General features: G+C 53.8%; 1 protein-coding gene and 1 long non-coding RNA gene across 3 annotated transcripts in view; one reads left to right on the top strand and one right to left on the bottom strand.

The window, feature by feature from the left end:
- Iffo2 (intermediate filament family orphan 2) overlaps positions 1 to 14,930 on the bottom strand; it is a 46,075-nt gene extending 31,145 nt beyond the window's left edge. Inside the window, exon 1 of one of the 2 annotated variants that reach the window (XM_075945121.1) lies at positions 13,865 to 14,930. In XM_075945121.1, coding sequence (XP_075801236.1) covers positions 13,865 to 14,514 — 650 coding nt within the window. In that variant the 5' untranslated portion in view covers positions 14,515 to 14,930. The remainder of the gene's footprint in view (positions 1 to 13,864) is intronic. The other variant, XM_075945120.1, reaches the window with a different exon arrangement.
- LOC142833808 (uncharacterized) lies at positions 7,236 to 13,375 on the top strand. Its single transcript, XR_012907448.1, has 3 exons — positions 7,236 to 7,637; positions 11,029 to 11,090; positions 12,010 to 13,375. It is a non-coding gene; the product is annotated as an uncharacterized LOC142833808 (long non-coding RNA).
- Positions 14,931 to 17,362: the final 2,432 nt, after the last annotated feature.

Raw genomic sequence — 17,362 nt, 5'->3', positions numbered from 1 at the left:
AAAGTCAGATCTGTGCTTGCTGAATGCTGCCTGCACTACTCTTCTCCCGGGCTCCCCGACTTTTTAGACACTCTGCCAAAGCTGGAGGTGAGACGCGGTTTGATGGGAGTTGAGCCTGAGGTAATCCTTGAAGCTAAAGATACTCAAGTCCACGCGCCCACTGCCAGCTCTGCTATTCTCTGGCTGAGACAAGTACTCAGTTGTTTCGTTTCCAAGACTCAGTTTTTGCATCTGTGCAATAGGCGAGAGCCCAGCTACCTCCTAGGAGCATGGTGATGATAAAGAGCGGGCATCTGAAGGGGCACATGGCCGCTCCTGGGAAGATGAGGAAATGGAGTGATGGATCTGAGAACAGGCAGGCCTCTGAGGGCTTCGCTGACCAGCCCTGCCTCTCCTCTACCTGGCCTCCTACCTGGAGTGAGATTCCTGGATTCAGTTCACCCAGAGATACAAAGCAGCCTTTGTCTGGGGAGAAACTCTAAACCATAGCCCTGACGTCAGCGCTGGAAAACAACACCGAGCTGATCTTCAATGTCACCCTTTTGCCCAGGCCTGGGAAAGGCCTTCCTTGAGGTTCCAGGAGGCCGCCTGCCTGTCCCCCAGGAGCCCAGATGGAACCGTGTAATCAGATTTCTGCTTCTCAAACCCAGGAGAGAGGGGAAGGAACGTGAGCCCATTTTTCAGCCTGGTAGAGTGAGCTGAAAATGGAGAGCCCTCTGAGTAAACAGCTCACCTCCCCTCAAAGCCAGCCCTCAAGCCAACAGGGCTGCTTCTACAACCACAGAATGAAGGGGACATGACATTCCAAGATCCCCAGGGAGGCAGGGACAGCGATACTCCCCCATTCCTGCCACCTGGCAGCCATGGTCTGTGCCCTGAATGCCCACGCCATGCCCTCTCCTGATCACCCTACGAACAGAGTGCTAGAGAGAAGAGAGGACATGACTCCTCTTCTCCCTGCTGGGGTGCTGAGGAGAGAAAATATCAGAACACAAAAGGCTAGTCTGCCTTGGCAGCATGAGGAAATGGGCCAGTTCCCACTGTGTGGGGGTGGGGGCTGGAGAGGCCAAGGACAGAGTGTTGCTAAGGGCCAGCACTGCTTGGCATGTGGCATATACTCTGCCACAGAACCCTGTGACAACCTATGTCTAAGGGGGTCGTTCCCACTTCAGCAGGCAGAAAGACAGAGGCTGCCAGGGTGAGGAGCGGTGATGTGAACCCAGTGACGTGAACCTAAGTCGGAGTTCTCACCCTTCATGAAAGGCTAACTCATAGGCCAAAGGTGACCCCAAAGAAGATGGACCAGAGCAGTATCTCTAAGTCCCCACAGTTTAATCATGCATGAAGGCTCAGGAAGGAAACACCTGCAGCTTGGAAGGCCTTGAACTTGGCGCTAGGTGAATGTGGCCTCTGCCGGTCACAACCTGCAGATCTCAGATCCCCGCTGCCCCCGGTCAGATTTAAGTCCTGGTATGTTGTCTTTAAAGACGGGTGTAGCCCCACTGCCAAGAACAGCAAGATGCTCACAGGAAGAGTCTACAAACACAAAAGCACCTCCCACCAGACATGCACCTCCAGGCAGAGAAAGGGGGACGGTCTCTGAAGACACGGTTTTGTAGGATCAGGAAGTTCCATCAACATCGCAAGCTACAATTCTGGTGTGTATCTTAGAGGAAAGGGGAGAGGTCCAGCACTCAGGCCCAGGGCCCTGTCAATCTCTCCACCTCACTTCACTCAAGAGGAACCGGAGGCACAGAAAAACAACGCCACTATATGCGTGTGACAGACAGATCAGGACAGGGAATAAGCCAATGAGCCCTGTGGGTGACCGCCCATATGTTCTGCAGGTTGAGAGGGAAAACCCCACCTGCAGTACCATCAACCTAGAATCTGCTCAAGGGCCCAGGGAGGCCGCTTCTCCCCTCCGCATCCTTGATCCTCCACTCATCCTCATCAATGTATTTTCCAAACTCCACCTTCAAGCCTTACATTAGCTTCCCCAGGGACCTTAACTCAAAGAGCTTCACTGGGATCCTGGGTCCAGCCCCTCCCTGTGTGGCCTCAAGGTAGCTGCTCCATAGGGACAGAGTGGGGCAAAGATCAAACACTGAGAGACAACTCTCTGCTCTTTCTTAAAAGACAGCAGGCGCCCCAGCCCACTAGCGATATAGCTCAGTTGGTAGAGGACTTGCCCAACATGCATGAGGCCCTGGGTTCGATCCCCAGCACCATATAAACCAGGTGTGATGGTATATGTTAAGTTGGGGTCTCATGTAGCCCATGGTGGTGTCCAACTCTATGTAGCTGACGATGACCGACCTTGAACTCCTGAGAGGTGACAGCAGGAGATCAGCTACATAGAGTTGGACACCACCATGGGCTACATGAGAACCCCCCCCAAAAATAAATAGAATAGAGAGACAGCAGGTATCCATCTGGGGATGTCAGGGAAAGGATTTTGCTGGAAGGAAGAGGTAAGTAACAAGTCCATGAAGAGTGCTGGGAGCCGGGTGGACTATGGGAATAGACACAAGCATCATAAGAGGTAAAGTGGTCCCTACTTCCACGGCATACGAGCTTAGGCCCCCGAGGTCAGCAATGACCTCTAGGATGACAGCCAAAGTCCTCTACCTACCACTATATAAACACCGCAGCCCACTGCAAAGGAGTCCAGGAGGAGTAGGTTAACCTTAAGGGCTCAGGGTACACACAGAGGCTCTGGACACATGAGCGGCACACATGCATGCACACGCACAGACATTCTCACAAACTCACACACACACACACACACACACTCCTTCCCCAAGCCTCAGCAGCAAGAGCTGCCTCTCAGGCCTGCCATCCAGTTAAGGAGTACAGAACAAAATCCATCCTCACCCAGCAACACCTCAGACAGGGGCAGGAACACAACCCATGAAGAATGGATAACCAGAACTGGAACTGGAAAGAGCCGTCAAGAAGATGAGAATGGGGACCTGGAAACCAAGAGCACAGCAGACCACGAGAGGGACTGAAACCGAGAAGAGCGCTGAAGACTGGGCCAAGAGCAGCCCCAGTGTGTGGCCCTGGCAGCAGCCTCCCTCCCAGGCCTCAGCCTGTGCTACTCTCCTCCGTGAGAGCCCCCTTCCTCTGCGGTTTCTCACCCTGCCCCTTCGAAATGTAACTCAAGTGCTGCCCCCTCCAGGGAACCTTCCTTGTCTGGCCCCACACTGTGCTGGGGTGACTCCTGAGATCCTGGATCCGGAGGCACCCCAGGGCCTCACCAGTGCCCAAGGCAGAGTTCCAGGACCTTTTGCTCTTGACTTTGAAAAACTTCCACTTTGGCCCTGACTCTGACAGGATGGCCTTTGGCCCAGTGTCACAGTGGGCCAGGGCAGACAGGGGATTCCCAGTAGGCCCTGGGAAGCTGTGCTGTCCCTGCTTAGAGGGGAGCCTGAACGACAGGGGATTTCACAAGGTCCGCTTAGACCAGCAGCTTTTTATCTTCCTTAGGGCAGCCAATAGAACTGCCTTGAATAAACTGAATAATAAAAATGACCAGTGAAGAGACAGAGACCCACACTGGAGCACTGGACTGAGCTCCCAAGGTCTCAATGAGGAGCAGAAGGAGGGAGAACATGAGCAAAGAAGTCGGGACCACGAGGGGTGCACCCACCCACTGAGACAGTGGAGCTGATCTACTGGGAGCTCACCAAGGCCAGCTGGACTGTGACTGAAAAAGCATGGGATAAAACTGGACTCTCTGAACATGGCGAACAATGAGGGCTGATGAGACGCAAAGGACAATGGCACGGGGTTTTGATCCTACTTAATGTGCTGGCTTTGTGGGAGCCTAGCCAGTTTGGATGTTCACCTTCCTAGATATGGACGGAGGGGGGAGGACCTAGGACTTACCACAGGGCAGAAAACCCTGACTGCTCTTTGGACTGGAGAGGGAGGGGGAAAGGAGTGGGGGGAGGGGGATAAGGGTGGGAGGAGGGGGAGGGAAATGGGAGGCTGGGAGGAGGTGGAAACTTGTTTTTTTTTTCTCCTTTTCTCAATAAAAAAAATAAAAAAAAATAAAAAAAATGAGCAGTGAAGAGGATGGAAGGCCATGTGTCCACTCAGGAGCCTCGGCAAACCTGCGCATTCAAAGTCAGAGCACACACAGTAAACACAGAGACATGTTTCTCGGGTGGTTCAGTCCTGCCAATCAGAGCCACTCAGAGGAACAATGCGTACTGCCACGCTGGGCCCACCTGGCCTTCTCTCCAGCCCCAGTGTCCACTGAGGATCCAGAGCAGCTGTGAGGGCCTGAAGGCTTGGCGCCATCATCTCATGGCTCCTCGTGAAGTTCACCCTGTGTTTGTGACCAGCCACATTTCCCAGGTAAAGAAAAGGAGATTCTGAGAGGCAAAGACTCTCCCGAGGTCTCACGGCCAGCAGGCAGTGCGAGCACGGGCAAGCTCTCACTCTCCAGAGGGGTTCAGCCTCCTTCAGCAGCTTTTTACCCAACAGTCTGTGCCAGCTGGTCTCAGGGTCCAGGGGAGGCATGATGGCGAGCAGGGGCAAGCAGTGTGTCTCGGAGCTTGGAGATAAGACATCAGAGGCCCTGTGTGGGACCCACCATTTTCACAAGGTGCATCCGCAGCTCTTCACACACAGCCTCCTGAGAGCGGATGCTCACCTATTCACAGAAGGGACAGCTGAGGCTTAGATCAGGAGAGCACCTTGCTGTGGGCTCCCTTCTCTGAGCACAGCGAGGGATACAAGTTGGATCTGGAGGGTTATAGCTCACCTAGTCCAGTTCCCTCAATGACTCAGTTTCGGCATCTCAAAAATGGCTGAGGATGGTACCCACCTTGCAGGGTTAAAGTGAGGGTCTGTGAATTAGATGTGTAGGACCCTCTCTGAATGGAGCCTGGCAACGCTGTATAAATATTTGTTTATGAGATTAACTACGACGTATTTATCGGGTTCCTATGCATGGGCATTGTTTGACAGGCACTTGGTACATGGTGGTGTCCTAGGACACCACCACACGCCATGACACGTCTGTCTACCTGACTCCGAGCTCCAGAAGCAGAGGCTGTCTGCTCCCTGGTTCTCAGGTGAAGCACGTTGCGCACACTCAGTGGCAGCCATGAGGCTGACTTCTCAATCACATTCACCAGGCTCACAATCCCCAGCACGAGACAAGAGAAGACGGTGACCAGTTCTTGATGCCCAGGCAAAGTTCACAGTGCTGACCAGAAGCAACATGTTAGGGGGTCCCCAGCTCGCATGCTGCTCACCAAAACATTCCCTGCTTCTTCTTGCTTGTATTGTTAACATGACCTTCAAGTCATTGTTCTAGGGACAACAGGAACCGTCCCTGAGAGCTTTGGCTGCACAGTCAGCCTGACTTCAGTGTGCAATGAGGGGCCCCGTGCCTATCCCGCTAATGGCTGCAATGGGCAGGCTGAGATCTTTCGGGGAGCCATGAGCAGGTGTGTACTTCTGTATGCCCATGTGGTAAGAACACTGAACAAGCATCTCAAGGGCAACCCAAGACAACCCTGCTCACCCAGCCGTGATGCCCCCACCATAAGCCCTGCTAACTCAGTCAGGAGTCCCCCCACTAGGGTCCTCTCTGAAGAGTAGGGGGCTAGATGGCCTGTAGGGTGGCTCAGAGTCTCAGCTGCCTGCAGCCATGGTGACTAATTTGCTACCTGAGAAATCACTGCTGTAAAGCGACAGTGGGAAGTCACCACAGCCCAGTCTGCGCCTTCTGTTCTGCCACCCGCCATGGCAATATTGTGACAGGCACTGGAGAAGATCTTGCTCCGGGCCAGGCTAGCTCCTGCCTCCTCACCTGGGCCAACCTTTGACAGCTTCCTGGTGGACTGAGTTCACAGCAGGGCTGAAGCAAGGGACTAGCAGAGCTCCTAGGACACCTGAGGAGGTTCCTGCACCTAGAGAAGTCATCTGGCTCATCCCTCTTCCTTTTGAAACAGTCTCACCATGAATCCCAGGATAGGCATGGACTCACTAATGAACTCTGTAGCCCAAACTGCCCTCAAACTCTCAGCAAGGCTCCTGTCTCAGCCTCCCAAGTGCTAATAGAGAGACAGACTGAGGTGTAAGAGAGAAAATGGGCCTCATCTAATCCAGACGCTCCAGAAAGGTCACAAGGAGAGCCCAGCATTCACGGGTATGGGCAAGCCCACCTCTCCCATTCCCAGGTAGGCAAGGTGATGCCCCCACCACCCCTGTGCAAGGACTGGACTCAGCGGGGCTCAGGCAGCCCACGCCACCATCTAGAGGACTCAGCCAGGTTACAGCTCTCTAGAGGACCAGGTGCTTTTGCTGGTTTAATGCTGGGTGACAGCTCCTCTCTTACCAGGGGCTGTGAGCAACCATATCCTATCCAGGTAACAAGCACCGGTCCCCTGACATGGATGGGAGGGTGCTTCCCTGACATGGCTGGCCATTGCTCACCAGCCCTCTGGCCCCAGACCTTCCCTGAACCTCCTAGGATCGTGTACCCAGAAGTGTGCACAACCCCTAAACTCCTACCCAGTCCCCAAGTAGACACTCAGTGCTGAGTTCCTGCCTGCACAGGGTCCAATCCAGCTCCTGCAACACCCTACAAGCTCTTCCCATGGAGCTCTGTCTCAGGTATATAACCTCCTGGAGCCATGTGAGCCCACTGGCGCCTCCCATATCCTGGGCACAGAGCTTAGCTTCTCCTATTAATCCAACTGATTGATTCTGGTTTTTTAAAACAAGCTTACATTGTAGCCCTGGCTGTTCTGGAACCCACTATGTAGCCCAGAATGGCTTCAAACTCAGAGATCCCCCTGCCTCAGCCCCCCTGAATGACAGATGTGTGGCACCACAATGGGCATCCTTCCCATTCTAATGACGGGAAAACTGAGAAGGGAAGAGGCTCAGCAGCTAGCCCAGGTTCACACAGCTTTTCACTATTGTTCGAGGCCCTGGCATCATGCCATCTCATGGAGTTGCTGCTTTGAGACTGAAGCCGGATCTTCTGATTCCAGATGTTGACCCTTCGTCCCAGGATACCAGACCCCTAGATGCCAAGTCTGCGCTATCTGACCTCCCTGTCTCCTGGATGCCTAGAAGCGCACAGCAGCGAGACTCGCAATCTTCCCAGGCTGCACAAATATTTACTCAGTGTGGACTCTGGCCGGTCTGGCTGAGCTAACTCTGTGAACACCAGAAGAAAGCAGCTGGGAGCAGCAGAGCTCGGGTGCATTGGGGAGCAGACACACACTGGGCAATCTGGGTTCAGAGTGTGGGGGCTATCAGGTAGGAGGGAGGAACTTAAGTCTCAGGAACACTGTGGGCTCTTCACACCTTCACTCCTGAGCACAGGGGGAGAGAGGGTTGTCCTATCTCAGGCCTCCAGCCATCTGTGACACAGAACTACACAGGATGCAAGCCTGGCTTCATCTCCCCAATGCCAAGTCCCACCCTCCAGGATCTGATATCCAGCGGGATTCAGATTAGTTCTGCTGAGAGCCACGGAGTCTGGTTGCAGCAAAGGACACGTGCTCGATTCTGCTAGATTCTGCTCTACCCTTCCGTGTCCTTCAACAGCGACATGACAGGACATGGTCAAGCTGCAGACCCAAAGCCAGAGAAGAAACCAGGTGCTTGCATGCATGTGTGAGCGCGTTTGTGTACGCCTGCATGGGACTGTGCATAGCGGCCGAGGGTGGGGGTGGGTAGGCGTGCATCCGGTGGGGCAGGCAGCAAAAGCCTGGCCTGCATTCCTCTGGGAAGGAAGGAATCTTCAGAGTCAGCTGTCCCCTGGTTTCCCTTCTTTTCTGGGACCTTCCTCCCCCGCCCTCTTTCTAGCTCAGGGCTCCCAAATCTGTCCCCAGGGAGTGTGCCTCACTGGCCAAGAGACTCAGTAACCCGGTTCTCCAGTGAACTGAGGTCCTAGAAGGAGGGGGTGTGGGTGTGGATTCCTTTAAGACAAAGGGCTGGTGGGGGCATTGAGAGTTCCGGAGGCACAAATCACTACTGCGAATGGCCAGACTGCCCTTCGGCAGGACAAAGAAGCAGTCCGGCTTCCCTCCAACCCAGCACCATCTCTGGCGCCTTCCACGGGACACAGAGAGAGGCAATGTGTCCTGAAATGGATTTGCTGAGCGGCCCAGGGCTGTGCCCAGAAGCCCCATAAATTAAGGGAGCAGACTGTGTGGGCTCCAGTGCAGGACATCCTCAGAGCTTCCCAAGGCGTGGAGGCCTTCACAGAACTAAGTTACTCCTTCCCAGCATCCCTCTGTACAGAGGGGCAAGTTCAGAGAGGCCAAGAGACATGCCCAGGGTCATACCGAATGGCAAAGTCAGAATTCGAACCCTTCCCCACCATCCCAGGCCACCTCACTCAGAAATCAGAATCAAAAACCCCTATTGTTGTGATTTTCCAAAATTAAAAAAAGTATCAGTGGCTTGGGGACAATCTTCTGAGGCAGTCTTTGGGGCCTTGGGCATTCAGGGGCCAGCTCCCACCTGCTGGAGGACCTCCCTGGGGCATGCTGGGAAAGGGAGGGACACTCAGCTGCACTGCACAGCCCTTTTTGGAACCCTCCATTCTAACAGCCCAGCCGCTCCGGTCACAGTCAGAAACAGCTGTGACAAAAGTCCCTCCTATCCTAGGAAGGCGCTTTTTAAAAAGATTTTGAAAGCGGCCACATGAGAAGGTGGCAAGGAAGCCGTTGAGAAGGCTGGAGGCAGATGTGGGCATCACCTCAGAGTTAGGATGAGAGACTAAGTGACAGAAGAGTTGTCCAGAGCCACCTGTGGATGGCAAGCCTCCCCAGGCCTCAGTTTCCCCACCTCTGAAATAAAAATACACAGCTAAATTTGTGGTTTCTTTTGCTTTTGCCAATAGCAAGCCCGTTTCCATACAGACTATCTTTTAGAATCATGGAAAAGTAGCCTGTGGTTGGCATGTGTCAAATTCCAGGGGCTCAACCTCCCAGTGTCCCCAGAGCCCATGAGGCACCTTACTATGGGCTCCAGGGATCTGAAGCACCCACTTGAAATCCAAGACAAAAGACAACACAGGTCCCTCAGACCCTCCAACAGCCTCCACTCCTCCCAGGTACCAAGGACAAAGCCAGCCAGGAGCACATAAACCCTGTCTGTCTACCCACAGTGAGGGGAGAAAACCAGTCAGTCCTTGGTCACACTGGGCCTACAGGACAAAGGGGGACACTAGAAAGTCACCCTGCCCTGCAGGCAGCTGGATCGCCTCTTCCAGTCATTGCTACTTCCTGGAACAACCGTGACAACTTCCCTGATGCAGACAGTGGAACCTACCGAAACTTCTGCTTGACAGCCACAAAGTAACCCAGCCTCCTCCTCCAGTAAATAAGAGGGAAAAATCATGGTATGGACCCTGGTCATCCACAGCAGAGACAGGAAACAATCTGCCCAGAACACAGGAGGCACAAGAAACACAAAGTCATCTGAGAAAGCAAAAAGATCAGCCATGATGCAGACCCAGGGGTCACCCACGGGCGTGCAGGTGTCTTGGAGGCCAATTCAGAAAACCCATGTATTTAAAGTTCAGATAATTTGACAGGATTCTCCCAGGGAAAGCCCCCAACTTGCAAACTCAGAACAAGAGATCTTGGTGGCACTGGGTGGTGACAGAAAGAAGTGTTTGTTTTCGTTTCCAGATCAACGCTTTACAACTTTGCCATCTATACAGTCTCGGTGACCACACTTCCTACCCGGTGAAGAGCAAGTTGGGCTGAAGGGAAACCAGAGAAGGGGTGAGGGGGTGGGGAGCCGGGGCCAGAAGCTCTGCTTTGGGTTGGTGTTTGCAAAGAACCAGCCTGGTATTGCTGATGGTAGACCATGTCCGCCACAGCACTAGGGTGACTTAACGCTTGGTAAGTAAGATGAAGGGACAGACAAACCGGGTCTACCCATCCGTACACGTGACTTAGCAATGATGAGGGATGTTCAGATATATGCAAGTACAATAGGAAGAACTCCCAAAACACCATCTATGTGAAGAAGCCAGATTCAGAAGACGACCTATCGTGGGATCTCATTTTTGAGTCATCCACAGAAAGCATACAGGTAGACACGGGGCAGGTTGGTGACTGCTCCAGACGATAGCTGTTTGCAAACAGACAGGAAGAAATTGGGAGTGGGGGATCCGAGGGTTCTAAAACTACACCCTGGAGATGGGTACACTGCTCTAAATTTTCCTTTAAAAAAAAAATCACTGCTGTACTTAAACTGGTGGCTTTAAGATGAACCAGTTCCACCTCAGCAAAACCACAGGTGCATGTGGAGAGAAACCAATCATGAGACAGGACCACAAAGGCCTGCAGCTTAAAAAGCTGGAAATACTTCTGGCTTATCATTCAGCGGCTGGAGCGGAAGGTCCATCCTGACCAATGACAGAGAACCTGGAGCCCTTCCCTCTCCAGCCAGGACCTCTCCAGTGTTCAGCACTGGGGTTCCACACCAGACGTCTCACGAAGCTTTGATGCCTTTGGCAGTCTACAAACCAAACAGGCCAGCACCATGGTCTCGTCTCCTGGACTGTGACCTCTTAATAGTCAAAGTACTAGAGGAAGACTAGCAGCTCTGATATATTCACTTATTGCCACCCAAATTCCCCTGCACTCTGGGCAAGTGATGTGTCATGGAGTTTTAACCCCAGCACAAAGGCAGTCTCATACTGATAAGCCTAGGCAGCTCCTCTCAGGTCACGTAGTACAGAGGGTTTTTTTTGGGGGGGGCAATTGTTTTTGCGTTTGACTTTTGGTTTTTCAAAACAGTTTCTCTGTCTACCTCTGGCTCTCCTGGAGTCCTCTCTGTAGACCAGACTGGCCTCGAACTCACAGAGACCCATCTGCCTCTCCCTCCTGAGACCTTTTTTTCTTTTTTGAAGTTAACTGTCTTCCTGCCTTCCTCCAGAAAGAGAAACTGCAATACAGCAGTAGATGAGAACAGAATTGTAAGTATTCATATTGTAGACATGAATATATAATAAATTACCTGTTCTAGGCTCAATGGATGCACCTGATGGGGCAATCGGCAGAAAACCAAAAGCATCTTGTCACTCACAGGTAAGCTGGTACCACCAGAAACTGTGTAAGCATCCTGCTTGGCCAGCAGGCGACAGTCTCCAAAGAAAGGGGCTTTAATTTAAAGTATTAAACATTAAACAGTGAGTGTGCTGGGCTGCAGAGGTGGCTCAGCAGCTAAGAGGACTTACTGCTCTTGTAGAGGACCATGGATTCAGTTCCCAGCACCCACATGGCAGCCCACAACTGCCCGTAACTCCACTTCCAGGGAGTTATTCCTCCTTTCGCCAGCACCAGGCATGCACAGGCTGCCTGTATATACATGCAAGAAAGACACTCATACACATAATCAATCAATCAATCGTCAAAAAATTGCATGCTGATGGAATCAGACACACTGACATCTATGTGAAAGCAAGAACACTTTCTTGATTGCACTAACATTTTCATGTATTTGGCTTGGGCTTTTTCCCCCACTTAGGTTTTTTGAGATAGGGTTTCTCTGTGTAACAGTCCTGGCTGTCCTGTAACTCACTCTGTAGACCAGGCTGGTCTTGAACTCACAGAGATCCACCTGCCTCTGCCTCCCGAGTGCTGGGCATAAATGTGTGAGCCGCTACTGCCCGGCTCGATGCATTTGGTTTTTTGTTACATTTATTTATGTGTGTGTGTGTGTGTGTGTGTGTGTGTGTGTGTGTGTGTGTGTGTATACGTGCCATTGCAAATGTGTAGAGGTCAGAGAACAACTTGCTGGAGTAGGTTCTCTCTGTCCACCATGTGGGTCTTTGGGGTACAACTATGGCCGTCAGGCTTGACAGCAAGTGCCTTTACCCGCTGAGCCATCTCACAGGCTCTTGCTGTAATTTTATTAACTACCCAAGGAGTTTTCCCCAAAGTATTATCGAGGAAGCCCAGGATGTCAAAAGAGCACAGCTATTGTCCAACCACCTTGCTTTTACAGGTAGGGAAACTGAGGCCTGGGCAAGGCAGAACACTCACTTTGGAAAAATCCAAAGCTTTGAATCAACTTCAGAGAAGAAATGTCTTTCCAGTTCATAAGACAATGAAGAAAAGAAAGAAGGTATACATGAACCTCCCAGAAAGGCGGGAAGAGAGATGCCCGCACCCCACCTGTCTCAGCAGGGCCGGCTCATTCCAGGACAGTGCCAGAAGCTGACATCACGCCCCACACCCTGGGTGCAACCTGAACAGCTCATTGCTGCATGCCAACCCATCTCTAAGCCTGGGCACAGTCTTTCCATCACCTTTGTAGCCAGGGCCAAAAAGCACACACACAATTAAACAAATGTAGCGCAAGCCTGTGTCATGACTACACTGCCAAGGGTGGCAGACAGGAGGGCCAGCCCAAGCTTCCTCCTCCAGTTTTACCATCCAAGGCAACTGCCTCCTTCCCTAGCCTGCCCTGATGGGGATGACCACCAAGGGCAGAGGGTGGCCCCCTGTGAATGGCACAGGGCATTCCCAAGGCCAGAGAGAAAAGCAATCTCCAGCGAGCCAGGCCCTGCACGTGCAGCAGAGACTCCAGGCGTCTCTATACCTTCCTCATCGCAAGTAAGAACATCGACTTGATTATTTTACACCATCCAACAGGCGCCTCACCCCACTCTACCCTGGAGTTTTCTGTTCCCATTTCCCTAATGAGTAAACAAGCCTCCAAGTAGCTGACAATCCCTCCTGCAGGGGATGGGGAGCTAGCCCCGGACTTCTTCCCAGTCAGAAGACCTCAGCAGAGGGTGAGAAAGCAAACCCAGCCCCAGCTTCCAGGGAGACTGGAGGAATGGAAGGAATGGCCCCACTCCCTTTAAGAGTCAGGACAATAAAACAAAGTTAGGCACGGCTGAGATAGGAGCCTAGGACCAGAGGGCCCCTCCCCCATGCAGACCTGAGACCTACACATAGTGTCTCTGTCTCTCTCTCTCTCTCTCTCTCTCTCTCTCTCTCTCTCTCTCTCTCTCTCTCCCTCCCTCCCTGTATCAGAAAGCTGAGCAGACAGTATTGTTAGCCAGGCTGCAGGCAGAGAGCAGTGCCAGTATTGCAGCCTGGGAATCTGGACTTCAAGGAGTACACTGGCCATCTTGCAGGCAGTCTGCCCCTGACCTCCAGCTGGACCCATGATCTGAGTGCACCCAATATGCTAATCCATGAGTATCTATCCCCTGGGGGACCTCAATAAACCTTGAGACTTGGGAGAATGTGAAGAAAAGGATGACTTTTTTTTTAAGGCTAGAAGCTGAGGTTCTGGTTCTTTACAGGCCTGGAACAAGACAGCCAACCTTGGGGCCCTAGGGACAGATCCACCATCTTCTCACATGTGCTCATTAAATTCAAGGACAAAAAAAAATGACAATGTACTAGTCGAGAGTTTTTCTTTACACCTGCTATGGGAAGGGAATCTACCACCAACATCTCTAGGTAAATACCTAGCCTGGGAGACACACCAGCCAGGACTCCCATCAATAGATCAAATCTGGACTTGACTTTCACCATGGATTAGCCAAGCCGCCTTGGGCAAGTCACTTAGCACCTCTTCGCCTCAGTTTCCTCATCTGCAATATGGGGACGAGACTGCCTCACACCGCATTGTCATGTGGACAGAATGAGATCACCACAAGTCCGCTGGTTATTACGTCCCTGGGAAACAATGTGCCTGGCCCCGGGGGTCGGCGCCCAGGTATCCTGCGCGCTCCCTACTCTAGCGGGTTCTGATGACAGAGTCCTCCCGGCAGCCTGCAGCCCACCTGCCAGGCCCTGCTGCCCGGTCCCGAGAGCGGCGGAGGAGGGGCGCATCCACTCACCTCCGTTTGTACTCGTCACGCTCGCGCTTCACCTTGGCCAGCACGTTGTAGAGTGCGCGGATTTCTGGCGTGATGGTGTCAATCTGCACGCCCACGCCGTCCGGGTGCACCCACGACACGCCGGGGCCCTGCACTGTCTCCACGCCGCCGCCGCCCGTTCGCCGCACCTGCGTGTAGCTCCAGATGGTCCCGGGCAGGCGGCCGTAGTGCTGCGGGTGAGAGCCGCCGCCGGGGGGCAGGCCGCCCAGGGCCACCGTGTTGGCGTTGACGCCGGTGGCCGCACCGAGGGGCTGTCCGCCTCCCGCAGCCGACGGCCGCAGCAGTTCGGGCCCGGTCTGCACGGCCTGCTCGCGGGAGAAGGTCTTGTAGCGGAGCCGCCGCTCGCGCTCACTCTGCTGCTGCTCCAGCTGCTTTTCCAGGAGCCGGTTACGCCGCTCCAGTTCGTGCACCTTGGCCAAGAAGCAGCGGAAGCGCACGTTGAGCCCCTTAAGGAGGTGGATGTTGGAGCCCAGATCGTCCCGCAGTGCCGCTGTTACGGGCGAGGGCCCCGGCCCGGCCCCCCCACCACCGCCACCGCCTGCGCAGCCGCCGCCCCCCGGCGGGCAACCAAAAGCCAAGGCCATCTCCCCGAACAGCAGCGAGTTAACCATGCGCCGGCTGCGCGGCTCAGGGCCCCGGGCCCGCGGTTCCAGATGGGGTTCCAGCTCGGGGCCGGGCTCCCGGCGTGGCCGGGCCAGGGCGGGCGCGGGCTCCAGCGTGGCCGGGGTGGTGCCAGATGCGCGCCAGATGCAGCTCCGCAGCGCCGGAAGAGAGAGCGGGACAAGCCGGAGGTCGCTGTGGCTGCGTGGAGTTGGCAAGGGGCTTGGTGCCTGTGCCGCGACTGTCAGAGCTGCTGTGGACCGGCCGCAGCAGCGGCGCGTAGAGGACTCTCGGCCGGCTGCCCCCTCTGCGACGGGCCCCGCCCTCTGCAGGCACAGACCACGCCCCCTGGGCCCGTCCTCTGCAGACACAGACCACACCCCCTGCCTGGTCTTCCTCTGCAGACAAAGTCCACGCCCCTTCCTGGCCCTCCTTCTATAGGCGAAGGCCAAGCCCCCTTGCCTGGACCGCCCTCTGCGGGCATAGGCCACGCCCCCTCCGCCCAATGCAGCGATTTCACCCGCTGAGACTCGACTCCCAGGCCCTGCAGCCTGGGCCACGCCCACAGTCCCTTGAACTCCGCCCACCCACAAGCTGCGCCACTTGTCTGCGAGGCGCTATTCGGCTTGCTGCAGTTCAGGCTCCGCCCAGCAACGGCTCGGAAAGCCCTCGCCTGCGTGCGGCGCTGCAGGCCTAGCGGGGTTCAGGTAATCTAATTAACGCAGTCTGCACACGAAACTACAGCGGGGACCGCAGCAGAGCCGGGAGCTACAGCCTCTTAAAGAGGCTGGCGGTCTGGATCCGCTCACTTCCCCTCCTGGGGAGCCCTCTCCCACCAAGTCTGCCAGGCAAGCTTGACTTCCCGCCTGCCTTCCCTCGGTGCCCCAAATTTCCCTGTCCCAGATTCTCACGCATGCGAATGACTGTGACCTGCAAAGGTCTGGCAGTCATTGCGTGCAAAGATACATGCATGCCAACACCCTTACTCCAGTCTCCGGCAACATAGGACGTCGTCCCGTTCCCCTTTAGGCAGATCCAGGGCTTCTCACCCGCCTCTGCCGGCAGTCTTTGAGCCCGCTGGGCCACTGGCAAACTGAGATTCAGGGACGAGAGCTAGGCTGGGGGAAGAGCAAGCAATGACCCTCCCAGCATGCCTGTCCTCAGTCCTGACTAGCCACCTCCCAGCACCACATTCTCACAGGCTGCCATGATGTCGCTGAGCCTAGAACGGGGGGCGAGGGGGTGTCTATCCATCATTTCTCCCAGTTGCCTTGCTGCAGTGTGGAGAAGCGTCTATTTAGAGAACGCACCTATCCATCCATCTGTTCATTCATTCACTCTTCATTCATTAATTCATCCAGATTACTTCACACCTACCACCCTAAAGTCAGTGTCTCCTGCAATCTCCAAGCATCTTCTGCCCCCCACTGCAAGCATCAGCATACAGCAGGTGCCTACTTAAGTATTAACCACACTTTACAGAGGTCAGTGAGACCTGAGCCATCACCGCCATCTCAAAGCATGCTCTAACCAGCCTTCCAAGCTCCTGGCCTTTGATCCTCACCACAGACTTCACAGAGGACGGACACCACCCTTGAATGCCTGTGGCTTACACCGTCAGCTCTTAACCAGATGTGTGGTATGTTCTAGATTCTTCCAGCCCACATTTTTTTTCTTTTCACTGCTATTGTGTCTTGTTACCAACTTGTGTGTTTGTTGTCTGTGTAAGCTAGTGGGCAAGTACCCTGTCTTATGGGGACAATGCCTTAGTGACAGAGAAGACAGCAGCTTGCCCTGTGCCTCTGTGACTGCCGTGTTTAAGGTTTGGTCATGTTTCCTCCCCTCACTGCCCAGCTCCTTGCCCCCTGACAAATGGCCTCAGCTCCAAGCTCTGACAATTCCCATGCGGCAGTCTTTCTCCTCTGAACCCAGCCCTATCTGGTCACTCTTCTCAACTCATGGCCTTTAGTGCTTTCCTTATCTACCCCCTTTGCCTGGAAGTGGGGAGCTCTTGGGATCCCACGTGGACTGAGCATAGAACTCTTGAGGGGGCTGTGACACTGGGATGGTCCCGAGAACCACTTTTATAGTCACTGGTCTTTTGAATGCTAGTCAGTGTTTCCTTTGATTCTGAATGACGTCCTTGTCATTTTTCACCCATAGAAATCAGATGTGCCTGTATGATAGGTGCTCTAAATATCCTAAGCTACCAGCATTCTGAGAGTTGGGCTTACCGCTATATCTGTTTGCTTGTTTTTTTAGTATATGGGAGCATTCCAGTTGCTAGGCAAGTCACATTCTTGCCCTAAATTTCATTTTAAAAAATCACTTATGCACCGGGCGATGGTGGCGCACGCCTTTAATCCCAGCACTCGGGAGGCAGAGGTAGGCGGATCTCTGTGAGTTCGAGACCAGCCTGGTCTACAGAGCTAGTTCCAGGACAGGCTCCAAAGCCACAGAGAAACCCTGTCTCGAAAAACCAAAAAAAAAAAAAAATCACTTATGTGTGTCTCTCTGTGTTGTGTGCAAGCACACACATACCACAGCTTCAAATATTGGTCCTTGCCTTCCACCTTACTTGAGATAAGATCTCCTGTCAGATGCTCTGTATGCCAGGCTTGCTGGCCCTGGAGGTTCTGGTGATTCTCCTGTTTCCTCCTGTCTTGTAGGAGCACTGGAATTACAAATGCTTGCCACTGCATCCAGTCTTATATGAGTCCCAGGGATCTGAACTCAGGACCTCACACTTGTGCAGCAGGGCTTCACCCACTGAGCTATCTCTCAAACCCCATTATTTAATGTGCTAATAAAGAGATAAATACGTTGGGACTGGAGATATGGCTCAGCAGTTAAGGGCCC

The sequence above is a fragment of the Microtus pennsylvanicus genome, chromosome 13 (assembly GCF_037038515.1).
Source record: "Microtus pennsylvanicus isolate mMicPen1 chromosome 13, mMicPen1.hap1, whole genome shotgun sequence".
Taxonomy (NCBI): domain Eukaryota; kingdom Metazoa; phylum Chordata; class Mammalia; order Rodentia; family Cricetidae; genus Microtus; species Microtus pennsylvanicus.
Note: the sequence above shows the minus strand (reverse complement) of the source record. Positions and strands in the feature narration are given on the sequence as shown.